We start from the raw sequence: 18,706 nt of genomic DNA, 5'->3' as shown, positions 1-18,706 counted from the left end.
GTCAGCTTCTGCTCACTTCTATCAGCCTGACTCCCGACTTGGGATTGTTTTGTTTTCTTCTGGAACCTGGACAAACCAAGGCCAGGATTCAGCTGCAGCTACCAGCCCGAAGACCTCAGGAATCCTCAACCCAATTCCAATAATCCTCTTAGTTGGGTGTTTCAAGCCCTTTATTTGGGGCTCACACTGAGCCTCTTTGGTCGGTGGGGTCCAGGACAGTTCAGAGGCAAAAAACATCTGAACCCTTTTCCCAAATGATGTTCCTAAATGCATAAAACACATCAAATTGCAAAGGAACCAATGATATTGAATTCCTGAGCAAGTGCATGGCATCCCCGGACTCCAGAGAAGCAGAACTGACCTGGAGCTTTCTTTGTCTCAGTCTTGAGTTGCTTATCTCGAAGGGCCCTTTCTGGCCTCTTCCCCATTCCTAGAATTTGATACCCCTCCCTGCATACCAAGCCCCTCTGCTACTGGCTCCCTTCATCCCTGCCACTATTCCACCGTGGTTCTTGGCACAAGAACGCTGGGAAATGTTATCTGATGTGACGATCAAATCTTCCTCCTCCTCCTCCAAGCTGGGTCATCCAAGGTCGCCCTCAAGGACCAAGGAGCAAGCTGGGCAAAGGGAGGTTGGAGAGCTCGATTCCCCGGGCGGACCAGCAGAGGGGGCCCGGGCCCAGCACCAAGGACAGCTGCTGCTGGCAGCCTGTGACCACCAGAGGGGGCTGGAGAGCCGGCCTGCCCACGGGGCCCGAGGACCCCCCCCTCTCGCCCCCTCCCCAGCCCCAAGCAAGTCAGGGCTGGACAAGGTTAATAAATACACAATCCAGAATTTATTACAAACCAGGGCTCCCCCACTGTGCCCCACTGGGCACCGGAGCAATAAATAACCGGAGGGGGCACAGCTTCAGGGGATGGGGGAGGGGCGGGGTTCAAAAAAAAACCGACCGCGCACCTCGCCTCGACTCCCTATGGCTCTTGGGCTGGGGGCCAAGCGGCTCGCCTTGCTCCCCAGTACAGTACAGTGGGCAGTGGGGCCAAGGCAGCCAAGGACCCCCCCCCCCAGGAAAGGAGACGGCTCGTAGGATCATTTATTTCAAGCCCTTGAAGACCCCGGTGCCTGTTCCCCTCCCTCTCCCCCAAGGAGTGAGGGGAGCTGGGGGAGAAGCACCAATAAGAGGCACCTGAGGGGGGGGGTACATGGCAGGGGGACACAGTGGGAGCCCAGCGGGCAGGGGAGAAGGGCAGCCTGGCCTGGGGTGGTGAAGGGGAGGGCGAGGAGAGGGGGGGCCCGCCCCCCTCCCCCAAGTCCCCATCCTGGTCCTCAGCTCAAGATCTTCTTGGGCAGCTCCACCGAGGCTCGGATGAAGACCGCGTCATCTCGCACATAGTTTCGCTTGCGAATGTCCTGGTGGGAGATGAACTTGGGGTAGCCAAAGCCCAGGGCGCTCTCGTCCACTGAGCCCCTCCAGGTGCCCGGCTTCTGGAAGTTCTTCCAGTGGGGGTCCGGGTGGAAGGTCTCCGTGACGTGCTGGGGTTTGGTGACCGTCGGGTCGCTCTGGTCCAGTAGGGAGAAGGTGACCCGCCGGGCGAAGGGCCACTCCAGCAGGTTGTCAAAGGCGCCGGGCAGCACGCGGATGTAGAGGGACAGGTGGGTGCCTTCCCCGCTGCCGTTGCCGTTGAGGAAGGCCGACACCTGCAGCTTGTAGCCGTACTTGTGGGTGTAGAAGGCCGGGCTGAAGCACTCGTGGTTGGAGCGAGCCTTGGCCTCCTGGAGGCGCCGCCCGTAGCCCCCAATCTTCCAGATGAGGACGCCGTCGCAGCCCACCGACAGCTCTTCCACGTCCCTGCGCAGCTCCTGCAGCTCCTGCCGCTGCCGACTCACCAAAGCGCACATCATGGCCAGGTGGGGCTTCACGCTCTCCTCCATGTGGCGGCCCATCGCCAGCTTGGGGCACTGGAGGGCCAGAGGGAGGGTAGGGGGTCAAGGTGCTAGAGCCGCGGGGGGGGGGTGCCAGGGAGGCTGAGGGCGGCCACAATCTGCAGAGGAGGTGGTGGGGCCTGGTGGCATGGCCATGTTGGGGAGCTTGGATGCGGAGGCCAAGGAAGACTTACCCGATGCTTGCAGCCCGCGTCTTTGAAGGGGCAAAGGACCGGAGCTGTGTTGCAGTTCTCTTTGAGATGGCTGCACAAGTCCTCCCGGGGAATGTTCCCCATCCCACATTGGTTGGGACACGGCACAGGATAGCGGGGGCATTGGTGCTGGTGGCTCTGGGGTGGGTAGGGACAGAGCATTGAGTGGGACCCAGCCCACCCAGGTTCAGCCCCCATCTCTGCTAGTTTGACCTTGGGCAAGTCCTGGGCTCTCACATTCACATCAAATGAAAGGATGTGGAAGTAGACCCCCCCCCCTCCCCAGTTTTAAAGAAAGGAGGTGAATCCATGTTCTTTCCATCTCTCTCCTAGCTTGGGCTCCCTACCTCCTCCTTCCCCCTCCTCTGCAGGGCTCCTCACCTGGATGGTATCAAAGACAAACTCCTTGGTACAGTAGGCACAAGGTTGGGTCCGCTTGGGGCACTCAGCCATCATGTGTTGGCCCAACAGTCGCCGCATCATTCTGGCCCCACACTTGTTCTCACAGTACACGCTCTCCTGGGGGCAGATGCCCTCGTGGCTCTAGGGAGAAGCAGCAGGCTGAGCTCAGCCACCTAGAACCTTATCTTAGGCCCCCAGAACCTCTATCCTTGGCACCTGCACAGCCCAAAGCCCTGCTCCTACATGGCTGATCCATCACCAAGCCCCCCACCCTCAGACTCCCTCCTTCCCAGTCATATCACAATGACCAAGCCAAAAATAAATGTCTCCCAGGCCTCGATCCCCTCCCTCATGCCAGGCTCTCTCTGCCCCTCCTGGTCTAGGGCCACACCTCCCACAGACCAGTCCATTCAACCTCCTTTCCCCACCCCTCCCCAACACACCTCATAGGCCTCTCCAGTAAAGTCGATACCACAGAAGTCACACTTGAGCCTCCTCTTGGGGCATTCGTGCTGGAGATGGGTAGGCAAGTCCCTGCGGCTCAGCTTGGCACTGCAGCGGTTGGGGCAAGAGACCACGTTATAACCGCAAGAGTTCAGATGCACCTACAGAGGGCGACGGGACAGCATGCTGCTCATATCCCCCAGGGTGCTTCCAGCAGAGCCTAGGCATCTCCCTCCGAACTTCTGCTGGGCCCAGCAGAGGCCTCCGGAGGGTCCCGGGGACGCCCCTCACCTGCAGGTGGCGTAAGGCCCCAGTCCATCGGCAGCCCTCCTCGCTATGGATGCAGCGGATGGCCAGACTCAACACGTGGTCTTCCAGGTCTGGATCTGGGTAGATCTGGGAGGGGGCAGAGGGACTAGGTTAAGGACCAAGTTCTTGTCCTTACTTCAGCACCGACTCCCATAGGCCCTGGGAAGAGTCATCTAACTTCCCCAGGACTCAGTTTCCCCTTCTGCTAAGTTTGTCCCAGGCTAATATTTTGATTCCTGCTGTGGCATTCTCCACATTTTAGATTCGCTGCTTTCTCTCCTCCTACCCCCACCAGGGCTGGGTGCGGGCCCAGGCCCAGGACAGGCCTAGGTAGCCAGTCCTACCCAGCTGGACTCCAAGACCCCCCCCTTCCTCCTTTCCCAAGGCCTGAGCCTGGCGTGGGGGAGGGGTCTCTGCTTTGGGCCCAACACTGGCTCCCAGCCCAGGCCCTGGGACAGAGGGCGGGAAGGCAGCTTCCTGTGGGCACAGAGCGTCTCTGTGAGCCTTGGAGCACCCCCCACCAGTCAGGGCCTTGTGCCCAACACCCCCCAACCACACATACACACAGGGCAAACACCAGTGACTCCAGTTTTCAAACTGATGGGGGAGGGGGGAACAAGCCTCCTTTGTGGGGGCACACAGAGCCCCTTGCTCCAGAGTTGACATTGGCACCGTGCTACTTCCCTGACTGCCAACGCCCCCTTCGCCAAAATGAGCCCGGTGTTTGGGGAGGCAGGATGGGAGGGCCATTCCAACACCCACTTGGCTCCCTGCTCTCCAGGCCTCACCTTAGCGTAGTCCAAAGGGAGCTGATCCTCAGGACACTTGAAAACTCCTTCACTATAGAGGAAAAAACAATTGGGGGAGCAAGATTAAGAGAAACCTGACCTCCAAAAGAAGACCTGGGCTACAGGGAAGCAAGGCACTGCCCAGGCCACCTCCAGTTAGCCGTCCTGTGCCTTCTCTCAAGGCCCTTCAATCTCCCTTTGCCCCAAGTCTCTCCTGTCTGGGAGCAAAGAGGAGGAGATTATGGCCACACCCACACCCCCTACCCCCCCCACCCCCAGCCTGGTCTGACTAGGCCAGCCCCCCTAAGCCCGGCTGGCCAGACCGGTTCCCAAACCTGCCTGTGGCGAGAAACACACACAAAGGGTGGGGAGCCCCACAGCCTCCAGGAGCAGAAGCCTGCTGTAAAGCTGCACCCTCCCCCCCCAAGCTAGAGACCCCCTCCAATTCCTTTCCCCATGGAGGGAGGGGGGGCTGCTAGGAGAGGGCAGAGACAGCTGCTTCAGGCAACATTTGGACAAAATATGGCAGCTGCTACACCCCATGGCAGCTGGGCTGGGGAATATGAAGGGCCCCTCACCCTCCTCCTAATCCATCACATAGTTCTACAATTTCTAAGGGGGTAGTAGGAGGGCTACCTCCTCCTATCACCCACAGCCCCCCCCACTCTCAGCCACTCTGATGCCAGGGCAAAATTTATTCCTGGGAGTTCCAGATCTCCCCCCAAACACGGAAGAACTGGGTAGTGGGAAGGGGCTGCCTGAGCCATGAGACCCAGCTACCTGGGGAATGTGTGGTCCTCCAGCCCTGGGCACACACACTCAGGTCGGGGCCAGGACCAACATTAGGAGGTGCCCTCAGGCCTGAATCTTTCCTCCCCCTACATAGCCCCTCCAAACCCTACCTTGCTGACTTAGCCTATCGTGCCCACTTCCACTAATTGGCAACTCTCGCCCAGGGCCAAAGTGTCCTTGAACACCCTTGACTGGGCACAGAATCGTGTGGGCCTGACAGCCTCTGGAAGTCTTGGCCACCCCTTCTAAGAGTGCCCCAGAGGCATGGCATTCCTGACAGGTCTGAGTCAGGTGGGAGGAGTGGGCACGGGCAGGAGTAGCTAAAGGGGCCACGTGGCAGCCTCACCTTCAGGACTGGCACCTTCATGGGCATGTCTGCCCCCAAGCCTGGGCGTCCAGGCCCTGCTGTGTCCTGATCCATCCTCCTGACTGTTCCGTAACCATGAATAAATAGTCTTTTAAGGCCCTTTTCCCATGCTTTGAAATGCTTTGGTGTTCCTGGCAGTGCCCCGAGAAGCCAACTGCCAGTGGGGTTCAGCAGCTCAGGGTGATTACCCCCAAGGCCCAGGGACAGTGCCAAGCCAGCTGCCTACCTGGGTGCACAGTGCCTAGGAACTAATGACTGGACTGTCTGGGAGGACCAGCCCTGGAGGAAAGTGGGGCTCCGCTTGACTTCTTTCAAGAATGTGCTGACTCGGGGAATTTCCGAAAGAAGGGGGAAGGGATTGGGTCAGCTCCCCTTCCCCCTCGCCCCTCCCCTGGCACCCAAGCCTTGGTCAGGGGTCCAGGCAGGGTCAGCCTAAGCTTCCCTCCACAAACATTCTCCCAGTAATGGAGTGAGGTCCCTTTCTCTGTAGAGGGGCCTTGGGAGGAGGGCTGGGGGGACAGAAGCAGCTGCAGCAGAGCGGACGCCTTCATCAGCCCAGATCCCAGAGCCAGAGGAGGGAGAGAGGCTGGGGGGGGGGGGAGGGGAAGGGGGTCTGTCCTTAGAGGGAACGAAATAGAGTCCAGAAGGAGGCTGCTCTGGGGAGAGAGCTCTGCCAGTCCCCACCCCCTCCAGGGCCTGGGGGGGGGGGGGGAGCAGGATGAGAGGAGAGAGTAGGGGCCTCGAGAGAGGAAGAGGGGATTTCCGGGTGGGGGAGGTAGGGAGAGAGGCCTGGAGACAGGAGAGGGGGAGGGGGAGGCAGTTGGACTTGGCAGCCCAGTCCCCCTTCCTCGCTTCCCTCAAGACAAGACCTGTGGTGGGGGCAGGGGGGTGGGGAGGCCCAGCTTCTCTAGCTTCCCAGCCCCAGCTGTCAAGGGGATGGGAGGGGGAGGGAACATCTGGAAGCCTAGGAGGCAGTAACCCAGATGTGGAGTGAGAAGAGGAGCCCAGAATATTGGGGGGAGAAGACAGAAGGTCTGGCAAGAGGAACGGAGACAAAAGAAGGCCGAGATTTCCGTTCCGGCTCCGTGAAGGGCAGGAAGAGGAAGGGGGGGGCAAGGGCCCTGGTGGAAGCCCCCTCAACTGCTGCTCCAGTAGCCCCCCAAGTCTCAGAGGTCCAGGTTCTCCCCCCACCACTGTGTGAGCAAGATGTGACCCTTGCTGAACTCATCTCTCCCAGCTTGGACTTCGAGCCCAAACTTCCTGGAATTCCTCCAAAAAGAGAAAGAACAGGAAAAGGGAGGGCAGAGACAAACCGGGAGATTCCTTCCTCCTCTGTCCCCCACCCCCCATCCCTTTCTCTGGCCTCCTCTGGCTTTTCAGTGTCACTTTTCTGTTGGAATTTAAGTTCTTAATATGGAAAGGCACAGTGGTGTAATGGGTAGAGCTAGTCTCTGGAGTTGGAAAAAAAAATCAAAAACAGAAGACCTGGGTTCAAATTCAGCTCATTGTACTGGCTGGGTGACTCCTCGGGACCGCCAGCCAACTATGGCTCTCTATGTAGCAAGGCAGGTGGCAATCTGCTCAGGGAGGAGAGGAGTTTCCTCACTCTGGAGTTCCCTACACCAATGAAATCACAGATCTGGATGAATTAAAAAAAAAAAAAGACAGGCTTCCCCAGGTCACAAGGTGCCTCAGTGCAATAGAGCAGAAGAGGGGGAAAGGGCTACTTAGGAGAAAAAAGATTTCCTTTCAGACAACACACACTGCACACCCCTGGGAGAAGAGAGTGCTGGGAAGACTGGAAGGGGACCGTGGTTTGGGGGTGAGGGGCGTCTGAGAGTCAGAAAATGATGGTGGCCTTGGGGAAGGCTTCCGTGTCAAGGTCTCTGCTGGTCATGAGGGGGAGGCAAGAGTCCATTCCCAACTCCTGGGATGACCGAAGAGATGGCAGGGGCAGGGGCAGGGGCAGGGGCAGGGGATCCTGGAATCCCAGAAAGGGAGATGGAACAGAGCTGACCTCATTCAACGTGCAGGATACAAATCTCTTTAATCAGCTCAATGGAAGACCATGAGAAGTGGAAGAGGGAAGGAGGAAAAGGGGGAAAGGGAGAAGAAAAGGGAGGGGAAGGGATAGGAAGGCGAAAAGGAGGGGAAAGGGGTGGAGAGGAGGGGGCGAGAAGAGTGCCAAGCCCAAAGCCCCTGGCTGGCTGTTGGGCTCCCCGGGGCAGGCTCTCCTCTCTGCCCCCACCCCGAGGGCTCAGTGCCCCTCCGCGGCCGGCCCTCCCTTTGTACCCCGGGGGCTGGCACTAGGCGGGGGGAGGGTGCCGGGGAGTGAACAGATGGTGCGGCGGGCGGGGGGCCGGTCCCCGGGCCGGGCAGGAGCCGCCCGCGCCCCACAGCCCGGGCACGGCAGCCTCCCGGCCTCCACCTTGCCCTGGTCCCGGAGGCCCTGGAGGAAGTCGGCTCCGTCGGAGAAGAAGAAAAGAGTCTGGACAAAAGGGGGCGGAGAGTGAGGGCTGGGGGGCGGCTGCAAGGAGCCTCCGGGGGCTGGGGCTGCCCGGCCGGGGGGACCCGGCCCGACCCGAGCAGCCCCGAGCCACGGGGCCGGGCCAGGGTCCCCGGGGAGGGGCTGCCGCTGGCCCCCGCCGGGCCCGACGCCCCCCATCACGTCCGGGGCCAGCCCCGCCCCCGCGGGCAGCCCCTCGGGGGCTCCTGTCCTCCGGGGGGCGGCACAGGGCACCGAAGGGAGAGGGGTCCCCGGCGCTGACGTCACGGCCGCGTCACGGCGCGCCTTCGGGGGGCTCCGAGCGGCCCCGGGAGCGAGACAAAGGGCGCGGCCCCCGCCCCCCCGGCCCCCTTTGTTCCTCGGCCCCCGCCCCGCCCCGGCCCCGGCCCCGGCCCCGGCCCCGGCCCCGGCCCCGGCCCCGGCCCCGCACCTGAGGAACTCCTGCAGGCAGGTGTCGCAGAAGCGGTGCCCGCAGGTGGAGACCTGCACCGGCTCCCGCATGGCCTTCCCGCACAGCGGGCACAGCAGCCGCCGCTTGGGCCGCTCCAGGAACTTGTAGTCGAAGCCGGGCATGGTGGGCGCCGGGCCGGGCACAGGCCCGCGGGCGCCGCAGCCAGCCCGCTCCGCCAGGCTCGGCGCCGCCCGCCCTCTGCTGCCCGCGGCCCGGCCCGGCCCGAGCGGCCCCTCCCCGGGGCGGGGCGGGGGCGGGGCGCCGCCCGGAGCGGGGTCCCGGCCCCCCACCCCGGGCCCCGCCTCCGGAAGTGGGGGGCGGGGGGCCCCATGCAAAGCGCGGCTATTCCGGTCCGGTCTGGGGGCGCCCCCCCGCCCCACGTGGCAGGCCCCGGGCCCGGCTGCCACGCAGCTGCCAAGGCGGGGCCGTGGCCCGGAGCTGGGGGCGCCCGCGCGGCGGAAACCTGGGCCCCGGGGGGGACCGGCTGCACCCACATTCCTGCCCGCCCCGCCCCCTGAGTCACCGCGGGCGACACCCTGGGCTCTGGCCGCCTTTATTAGCCCCGCCCCATGCCTGGGGGCCCCTCGGGCCGGGGCACCCCTTGGCACCGTCCCGCTCCCCACTTCTCTCGCCCTCTCCCGTTACAGCTCTGCCCTCGCCCAGGGGCCACGCCGCCTCCCTCTTTCCCCCCAGAATCTCTTGCGGTGCCAACTCCGCCACCCGGAGGGCTGCCAGGGCGGGGGCGTCCGTGCCCTTCTCGCCATGACCCCCCAGGACAAGCCCTATCCTGTCTCTACCGGCCCCACGGGCCCTGGCGCTGTAGAGGTGGTCTCCGGCTGTCCTGACCACCGCAGCCCTTCTCCCGGTCTTCTCCCAGACGCCTGGCACTACCAGTCTGAGCGGAGGGCGCCGCCCGTGTTCACCGTCAAGTCCATTCACGGAAGCTTTCTGGGATCAAACCAGGCTCGAATGGCCCTGGGCAGGTGTGGGGGCAGAGGAGCTGAGGAAGTGGTGTGAGACGCCGTGGGTACCCACCAATCAGTAGGGGGATCTGGCGCAGGTCCGTGCCCGGGGACATAGGGCACCAGGCTCTGCCGCCAATTAGAGATGTCTTTGCCATATCACTCTGAAGTCACACCAGCCTCTTAGAGGCGATGTCCTAAATGAGCCAAGGGGTGCTGCCTGTGCTGAAGCCAGAAGGCCGGTGGGTATCCCCCAATACCAGCCGGGGCCAGCGTCGAGGGGAGGAGGTTGAGGGCAGAACGTCAGGGTGGGACGGATTCCTCTGTGGCAGCTGGAAAAGAGTGAAGATGCCAATTCAGCCCCTGGGATGGGTGGGCTTCAAGCCACCCGGGATTAGAATCTCCCTAAGGGGAAGGGCCCTGAAACTGCAAGGTCTCTCTCTCTCTCATCAGCCCGCAGCATCCCACCACAGCTTCCTGTGACCGGTCCTCATCTGTCTCTGGTCACGGCAGGTGCTTGGAGGGGTGGGGGAGGGGACGACTCCCAGTTCCCCTCTCAGAGGGTCCATTCTCTGTCTAGCCCGGAAGATGGTCGAGACTCCTTCAGTGGTGCCCGTGGGATGCCCCCACGCCCCTGGGACTCCAGGAATCAGTGAGACCCTCCCAAGGCTCTGGGAATTCCAAATGTAGGCAGGTCAGGCACAGCCTGGGCAGAAGGATGCTGGCAAAGAAAGCAGGATGCAGGACACATCCCAGGCCAGAGGGCTGATGGGCCCAACTAGGGTGACTTGGGGGACGACTCACGGCGGATGGCCAGCAGGGTGTTCCCATGGCAACAAGACACCGAGGTCACCACGTAGGGCTGAGCTTCATCCAGCTGCACGGGCCGAGGGAGCCCGGCATCCTCGTCCTTGCGCCCCAGGCGGCCACGGGCACCTTTGCCCCAAGTGTACACATCTCCTTCTGCCAGTGAGACCCAAGGGGAGAATGACCGGAAGAGGACGGCTCCTTTCCCTGGGGGCACCCAGGGCCCAGCCTGGTCCAGACAACCCTCATTTCCACGGTCCTCCCACACATGGCCAAGGAGGCTCAGGCTCCTCAGAGCCCACATTCACACCCAGGGCAATCCTGACTGCAGGGTGTTCTCTGTGGTCCTCACATCAGGGGATTCCTGGGTACTGACTGGTGGGTACCCACAGGGATCACTAACGTCCATTAGGTTTCCAGATGCCCGGCACTGCCCACAACACCTGTGACATCCTTGTCAATAGCTCCTCACCTGCCCCAATGGCTACGGTAAAGGCATCCCCACAAGCCACCGTCACCACCTTGATGCCCTGGAGCCCTGCCACCAGGCAGGGAGCTCGGCTGCCCCGGCGGGCACTGGTGCCCAGCTGCCCATGCTGGTTGCTGCCAAATGTGTAGCATTCGCCAGAAGCTGAGAGAGAAATTGAGGGTAAACCAAGGGGTCTCCAAGAAGAGAGCACATGCCCCATCTCCCTCCTCTTCAGAAGCTTCTTCTACCCACCTGTGACAGCTGCAGAGTGGGCAGTGCCCACATCGACACTCACCAGGGGCTCTGAGTTGAGGGGTACAGAGCCAAGGGGCATAAAACTCAGAGATTCTTCTACCTGGTCATGGGGGTCAGGCTCCTCTCCCGGGGACCCCTGATCCAAGCCTAGTTTGTTAAACCTACGGGGAAGAGGGGGAGGAGAACACTCCGTGGAAGGAGGCCCTGGACCAATGAGATAGACTAGAACAGGAGACAGTTCTCTCCTACTCTGTCACATCAGGAAATGGCAGCTGAAGAGAACAGAGAAGAGACGAGAAGCTCATGCAGGGATGAGGGATAGGCCAGGAGGCCCCTGAGGATGGGCAGAGACCCTGGCGGGGATCCTGCTGGGGAAGGAGGGGCGGCCACTTCATTACAGAACTGAGAGCTCCGGGCCTGGGGCGGGCAGGGTCTGACCCTTCCCCTCACCTGTTACTCCCACAGGCCAGGGCCCGGCCAGGCACCGTGAGGATCATGGAGGAATCGATGCCACACACCACCCACTGGGCTTCCTGTTCAGGAGGCATGGGCACCTGCTGTGGGGAGCTGTGAGACTCCCTGGTGCCCAGCCCCAGGCGGCCTAGGGAGGAAGAGAGAAAGGATGAGGATGGGGATGAAGGGCAGGGAGGCAGGGCAAGAGGAACCTGAGGCGACGACTGAGAGAGGGAACGCAGCCGGCCAGATGGAGGCTACTGACAGGCCTGCAGGGGCGAAGCCTTCTATTCCACTGACGAAGCTGAGGCCAACGAGGGGTCAGCCAGGCCTGCCCCGGCCATGGGGTCCTCAGCATCCCAAGCCCACCTGGGAACAGCCTTTCCTGGACCAAACGTGGGGCCTCAGACTGTCCAGTGGTACATGGCAGGGGAGTGTTAGGGGTCCTGGGGTGTGGGGCCTGTTAGTACGGGCAGGCCCTCACCACCATCCCCGCGTCCCCAGGCAAAGAGCTCCCGCTCAGTGGAGAGGGCCAAGACGTGGGAAGCCCCACAGGCCACCTGCACCATCTCGTAGCCCAGCAGGGCCTCCACGATCGTCGGCTGGAAGGGGAGAAGATGGGGAAACACGGGGCTGAGCGGCCCGGTTCCCTGGGGCCCTCCTTCCCCCTGGGAATCCCCTGCCCAGGCTGAGAAGCTCTTGGGGCGGCCGGTATCTTTAAATTCCCCCTCCTTCCCACACTGCCGGGACCCAACCAGGTGCAGGCCAGGGCAGGTGTGGCCCCCGTGGGGGTGGGGAGGCCTTCTGGGGATTCCCTTCCAACCCCCCCCCCCCAAGCTGCTCTTTGAGGTTCCTCCCCACACACCTGGCTGAGGTCCGTGAAGCTGCCGTGGCCCAGGCAGCCGTTGCTACCGCTGCCGAAGGTCATGATGATGCCTCTGTCTGTGGGGACAGAAGGGGCAGTACTGGAGCGGTGGGACCCAGCCAGGCCATGACGGGGGAGCAGGGCCCTTCCATTACAGGGATCCTCAGTCCGGGGCCCCCCCAAGACTCCCACCTTTCAGGTCATTCATACAACCAGGCCTGCTGCATGAGGGGGTGGGTGTTCCTGGGGTGCTCCCCATTCCTTCCCCCTTACCGGTGAGACAGGCAGTGAAGAGGTCCCCACAGGCCACGTGCTTGATGGTCACTCCCGACTGGCCCTCCAGAAAGCGTGAGACGAACTGCGGCTGGGCCTGCTCCAAGGCCCCCGGCAGCAGGATGCCCCCCCCGACCCCCACGGGAGGTGCCTGTGTGGGGACAGAGTCGGCCCTAAGCCAGGGGCCTTCCTGCCCCCGCCTGGCACCGACACCCCAAGAGCCTGCTCGGCCCACTCACCTCCCACATGATGAGGCGCCCTGACCGGGTGACGCCTGCCTTCTGGGTGCGCCCAGCGGAGACCTGGACCACCTCGGTATTGAGCATAGGCAGCCGTGTGGGGACACTGAGGCCACCACCCCAGGTGTAGACAGAGGACAGGGGAGGTGGGATGGCTGGCCGGGGCAGCCCCGGGGACACACCTGAAGGGAAAGAAGCTCGAGGCTTTGGCGTGCGACCCCCACTGACAAAGGAGGCCAGGCAGCACGGAGCGGGATGAGCCACCCGCTGTCTTAGGACCAGGGCGCCCTGGGTCTAGATGACCACAGCGGAGTTTTCATCAGCCTTCCCACACTCCGTCACTCTACGCAGCGAGCCCCTCCGAAGCTGCTGTGGCGCACCCTGCCTAGTCAACAAGGGGCCTCTTCCCAGTCCTGGCATTCCGGGCTCTCCACACATGCAAGGTGGGGGGCATCTGCTCCCCCTCTACCTCATTTCTTTCTACCCTCCCTCGAGTTTCAGCCACACGGGCCTGTCCTTTCTCGGGTCTTGGATCGCTCCCTCCCTGCCTGTGCCTGTCGATGCCCTTTCCTTTGAGTCATTCATACAACCTAGCCTGCCGCACAAGGGGGTGGGTGTTCCTGGGGTACTACTCCCCACTCCAGGAGGTGCCACTCCTTCCTCCCTTCCCCCCAATGTCCCAGGCTTGGCTGCAGGCCCGGGTCACTTCTCCTCATCACCTCCTTCTTCCTCTGCTTTCTTCCAGACTCTTCACCGTACACTCCCTGGTGCCCTGGGTCGCAGCCCCCCGGGTCCCCACCATCCCCACCCCTACTGACATGGAGTTATTTGAGGGCAGACACTGCTGTCTTTCTTGGCATCCCAGAATAAATATTTGTGTAAAGAAATCCTCTCATCATCTCTCGAGCTCCTAGAGTTGGCAAGTTCGGGGTGGATGACCCACCTCCCTTTGGGCCTAATGGTGTTTAGTAAATGTTCCAGTGAACTCAACTGAAGCCAAGATTGGTCGCTGGAGGACTGCAAAATGGGCTTACCACGCGCTCGGGAGCCACTAGTCCTGCTGCCTGCTCGGCCGCACGGCATTGCAGGTACGCTGCCCGCAGGCTTCTCTACCCTGCAGGGTGGACGGGTAGATGTTGGCTCAGCAGTCACTTTGCCCTGGTGCCTCCAGCTCAGCTACCCCTGAGGGCACTGAAGGCCCCAGGGAAGGAGGGAGCATGGTCACCCATGCTGCCCACCGCATCACCGTGTGACCTCTGGCCAGGTGAGTCACTTCTCTGGGCTTGACTATCATATGAGGGGGGGTGGACACAGAGGCAGGATCAGAGATCCTCTCTGCCATTTATGAGCTGTGTTACCTTGGGAAGGGACTTCACCTCTGAGGCCTATAAAAGGAGGGGCTTGAACTGGACACCCTCCGAGATGCTTCCCCCGCCCCAACCCTGCCGAGTGATGACCTGATGATGCTCTGCCTCTCAGGATCCATGAATCAAACTCAACCCCCAGCTTTGGGTGTCTCCCTGCCCAGCTCCCCAGCCCTCAGATAACTACCACCCATACACACATCCCCTCCCTGCCTGCCCCACTGGCCTCTTCATTCTGACACTGCCCACGTCAGTGTAGAGATTGAGCAGCGCCCGGACACAGAGGGGCTGGGCCATGATGTGGCTCAGCGGGGGCCGCTGGGAGGGCTCCAGGCTCAGCAGGCTCAGCACCAATTGGCGGAGTTCAACGCTGTAGCGATCCGAGATGGGGGCGAAGGTGCCACTCATGATTTTCAGCACCAGTGCAGGGAGGTTCTGTGCAAGCAAAGCCAGGACCACTCAGAAATCAGCATGCTGGCCAGGCCCAATGGGGGCGGGGAGAGAGAGAAAGAGAGAGAAGAGCCAGTCCTTGCTAAGACTCAGCCCTTGCTCCTGGGAAGTTACAAGGCTGATGAGGGAGAGAAAACAGATACCGATCCCCAGTAAGGAAGAAAAGACAGGAACACCTTCAAGAGAGACACCTTCAAGAATGAAGCCAGAGAAGAACCAGTGGGTTAATGGGAGGCAGCCTGGAGGAGAGGGAAGAGGTTCAGTAGAGAGGCCTTAGGAGCAAGTAAAGGAAGGAGAGGAGAAATCCTGGACATTGGAGAAGGTGAGTGAGCTGGAAGGTTCCCTCTCCTCCTCCAGGCCCCCAGGTCTTACCGCAGCCTCAAAGGCCCTCTTGAGGCTGGCCAGCTCATAGAGGACACAACCCAGGGCCCAGATGTCGCTCTTCTGGTTGTAGGGTTTGCCTTCACACAGTTCTGGGGATATGTAACAGGGAGTGCCCACCACCTACAGAGAAGATATCTAGTATTAACAAGGACTCTGCTAAAAAAAAGCTTGGAACAGGGACTGACAGAATCTGACCCCAGCTCAGCCCTGCCTCCTGCAACCTGGACAAAGCCTCTTCCCTCTTCTATGAGGTGAGGGATAAATAAAGGAGCTCTCAAAGCCCTTCTGATTTTAGAGAGATAATTCCACACTCCTGTTGACATCACGGACCGAGAGTGGAACAAGGGAGAGACAGCTCCAGTGGCTGCCGATTCTCCATCTTCCCTCCATCTGGCTACAGAGGACCCCACAGGGGCCACAGCCGGGCTTGGAGGGCTGGAGGATCAAGGGGACCAACCAGAGACCTCACACTGGGGAAGAGGGAAGTGGAAGTCATACATTCACTTTCAGACAGAGCCAAAACTAAGAACTGGAGGGATGGGGAGCCCTGAGCCCTGCCCCGAACCCCAACCAGCTGCCCTCAGGCCCACTTGCAGTGTAGGCCTTGCTCTTGCTACTCAGGATCTTGGAGATGCCAAAGTCACCAATCTTCACGATCATCCGGTGTTTGTCCAGGAGGATATTCTGGGTCTTGAGATCTCGGTGGAGGATGAGGTGGGTGTGCACATGGTGCAAGGCCAGCAGGATCTGGACGAAGAAGTGGAGGATGGTCTCCTCGTCCAGGAGGGAGTTGCAGCGCTTCTGGATGTACTCGGCCAATGTGCCCCCTGGGGGCAGAGAAGGACCCCTGAGCCTCGGTCTGGCAGAGCCCCCTCCCTGGGCCAGAGGACAGCCACCCGATGTCATCGCCAAAGGAGGAAGCAAGGCCTCGAAGGGGAGGGAGTTTCCCAACATCACTGAGGCTCCGGCTCATCTCCAGGACTGTTTCCAAGCCCTGGGCAGGGTGGAGAAGGGAGACGGCAGCAGAGGGGGACACTAGGGACACGGCCCCAACAGCGCGGGAGATCTCAACCCACCAGGGTCAAGCAACTGCCCGGGAAAGGCGACCGTGAGGACCCGCCACCCCCCAGAGGCCAACCTGGGGCATACTCCATGGCGATCATGAGGGCCTTGTCCTCCAGGAAGTTCTCGTAGTACTCGATCACGTTGGGGTGGTTCAGCAGCTTGAGCACCTGACACTCGTTCTGCGCGGCCAGCCGCTCGTCCTTGGTCATCTGCTCCACCGGGATCTGCTTGATGATCACCAGCTTCTGGTCGGCCTTCCGGAGGCACAGGTGCACGATCCTGCAAGGCCGGGGGGCCCGGGCCCACCGAGAACCGAGACGGGGTCGTCCAGGGCCACCCCCGCCACCTTACAGATGGAGACACCAAACCCTCCCCACCAAAATGGCCTAAGGCCTTGGAGCAGGGTCGTCCAGGCCCACCGACTCCACTCCACGGACGCAGAAACCGAGCCCTCCCCCCAAAATGGCCTGAGCCGAGAACGGGGTCATCCAGGCCCACTCCACAGACGCAGAAACCGAGCCTCCCCCCAAAAAGAGGCCTGAGACCCGAGCAGGGTCACCCGGGACCACCGGCCCGGCTTCTAGGCGGAGGGAGGGGTCATACAGCAACACAGAGAGGACTGGAACTCGGGTCTTGGAGTCCGGGCCAGGCGCTGTGGCACAGACCTAGAGGGCAGGGGGCAGAGGGCGGGGGGCGGGGGGCAGAGGGCAGGGGGCGGGGGGCAGAGGGCAGGGGGCGGGGGGCGGCAGCTCTGGGGCAGCTCCAAGGACTGGCCACACTGGGAGGGAGGGCGGAGCGTGGCCCGGGGGGTGTGGCCAAAGAGAGGCCCCGCCCAGTCCTGGGAGGAGCCAGGAGGCGGAAGCGGGGGCGGGACTTCCGACAGCTGGACGGGAGCCCACGGCGGCCAGGCTGGCGCTCCCAGACTCGGGGGATCCGAGCCGGCCGTGTCTGTCCTTCCCTCCTCCATCATGTCCTCCGTCTCTCGTTCCCCTCCCCTCCCCCGACCGCAGCCGGGCCCTTCCTCACCCGAAGGCGCCTCTCCCTACCACCCGGATCCGCTCGTACTTCTCCATGGCAGCCCCGAGGCCCGCGCTTCCGGGACGCGCTACGGCGGCCGCGGCGGGGCAAGCCGCGCCGGGGACGCATGCGCAGACTGCGCCGCCCGCCCGCCCTGCCCCCCGCCTCCATGCTCCCTCCGCGCCCCGGGCGGCGGCGCCCCCCCCCCCCCGTCTCGGACCCCTTTAAAGAGCACCACGTGCTTTACCGACATTAGCCTACTAGAACGAGCGCCCCCGCCCCTCCCCCCCGGGGACCCCGAGACCCCCAGGGGCTTCTCTAGGCCGGGACGGGCCGGGCCTCGGCCAGGAGCGCCCAGGAGCAGGACGGGGGTCCCAGGGAGGTGCTCCCTGCAGAGCAGAGGAGGGGGAGGGTCGGGGGTCCCCCCAGGGGCTGTGGCCCCCGAGGCAAAGGGAGGTGCAGCCTCCGGAGGAGAGGGGCCACATGGTCAGACCTGGCTGTGGCAGAACAGATGCACCCAAGGGGAGAGAGACTGGGGGCCTGCGGACCCCCGGAGGAGGTTGCCAGAATCCTCTATGAGGCCATGCAGACCCCACCGCAGCGCGGGCCCGGCAGAGAACTGGGGAGCCTCGGGGGGCTGGTGCCATGCACTGGCCTGTTGGGTGTGGGAGAAGGGAGAATCCAGGAGGAGCCTGAGGGGAGCCCCGGGGGGACGCGGCTGCCCCCCACAGGAATGGGGAAGCTGGCAGAGGGGAGGGGTCTTAGGGGGAAAGATAATGATTTGTTTTGGACTCCTTATAAAATATCCGGTGGGAGATGCCTGACTGGCAGTAGGAGATCAGCCGAGAACTTGGGACAGGATTTCCAGTAGAGATGATAATTCTACGGAGCTGATGAGATCACTAAGTGAAGCCCAACAGAGGGAGAAGAGAAGGCATCGTGCTGTGGATATCTATTTAGAAAGTTGACATGGATGAGGATCTAGCAAAGGGGACTGAGAAATGGTCTTATAGGAGGAGAACCAAGAGAGAAGGGTGTTGGAAAGACCTAGAGAGCAGAAGGTATCCAGGAGAAAGGGGTGATCCGTAGGATCAAAGGCTGTAGAGAGGTCAAGGAGAATGAGGGCGGAGAAAAGACCATTGGATTTGGCAGCTAGGAGAGCCCTGGTATCTTTAGCAAGGCTAGGTGGCGCAGTGAATAGAGCAGCAGCTTTGGAGTCAGGAGTACCTGGGTTCAAATCCAAACTCAGACGCTTACTAATTACCTAGCTGTGTGGCCTTGGGCAAGCCACTTTACCCCATTGCCTTGAAAAATCTAAAAAAAGCCAGTAACTTTGTTATCTTTTTTACTTAAAAAATGATTTAGTATCTTCTCCAGTTACATATAAAGCAATTTTTAACATTTGTTTTTAAAACTTTTGAGTTTAAAATTCATTCTCTTCCTCCCTTCCCACCCCCCTCATTGAAAAAGCTTACAATTCAATATAGGTTAAACATGTATGGTCATGCAAAATATTTTCAAAATAGTCATGTTGTGAAAGAAAACATAATTTTAAAAAAGTTAAGAAAAAGTAAAGTAAAAAAGTATGCTGAAATCTGTATTAAGATACTATCCCAGGGGCCGCTAGGTTGCACAGTGGATAGAGCACCGGCCTGGAGTCAGGAGTATCTGAGTTCAAAATCCTGACTCAGACACTTAATGATTACCTAGCTGTGTGGCCTTGGGCAAGTCACTTAACCCCATTGCCTTGCAAAAAACTAAAAAAAAGATACCATCAGTTCTTTCTCTGAGGATAGAAAGCATTTTTCATCACGAGTCCCTCAGAATTGTCTTGAATCATAGTATTGCTGAGAAAAACTAAGTCATCCACAGCTGATCATCTTACAATATGGCTGTTACTTTGTACAC

The 18,706-nt window shown here is 61.1% G+C and overlaps 2 protein-coding genes across 2 annotated transcripts; both read right to left on the bottom strand.

Moving 5' to 3' along the window:
- Nucleotides 1-813: 813 nt before the first annotated feature.
- Nucleotides 814-8,401, bottom strand: TRAF4 (TNF receptor associated factor 4). Its single transcript, XM_074189071.1, has 7 exons — nt 8,175-8,401; nt 4,080-4,131; nt 3,274-3,378; nt 2,982-3,143; nt 2,518-2,679; nt 2,119-2,274; nt 814-1,960 (listed from the first exon to the last, which is right to left on the bottom strand). Exons 1-7 carry the CDS (start codon nt 8,315-8,317, stop codon nt 1,328-1,330), a joined length of 1,413 nt encoding a protein of 470 aa, XP_074045172.1. The 5' UTR covers nt 8,318-8,401; the 3' UTR covers nt 814-1,327.
- Nucleotides 8,402-8,438: 37 nt separating this feature from the next.
- Nucleotides 8,439-16,872, bottom strand: NEK8 (NIMA related kinase 8). Its single transcript, XM_074189070.1, has 15 exons — nt 16,808-16,872; nt 15,855-16,060; nt 15,311-15,543; nt 14,705-14,836; nt 14,109-14,317; nt 13,553-13,632; nt 12,519-12,700; nt 12,280-12,430; nt 12,007-12,083; nt 11,626-11,743; nt 11,139-11,289; nt 10,686-10,849; nt 10,437-10,595; nt 9,962-10,120; nt 8,439-9,489 (listed from the first exon to the last, which is right to left on the bottom strand). The coding sequence occupies exons 1-15, from the start codon at nt 16,852-16,854 to the stop codon at nt 9,461-9,463; spliced, it is 2,097 nt and encodes a 698-aa protein (XP_074045171.1). The 5' UTR covers nt 16,855-16,872; the 3' UTR covers nt 8,439-9,460.
- Between the last annotated feature and the right edge of the window lie 1,834 nt (nt 16,873-18,706).

Source organism: Macrotis lagotis, chromosome 5 (assembly GCF_037893015.1).
Source record: "Macrotis lagotis isolate mMagLag1 chromosome 5, bilby.v1.9.chrom.fasta, whole genome shotgun sequence".
NCBI lineage: Eukaryota > Metazoa > Chordata > Mammalia > Peramelemorphia > Peramelidae > Macrotis > Macrotis lagotis.
The sequence above is the reverse complement of the archived record's forward strand: the minus strand, read 5'-3'. Positions and strand labels throughout refer to the sequence as shown.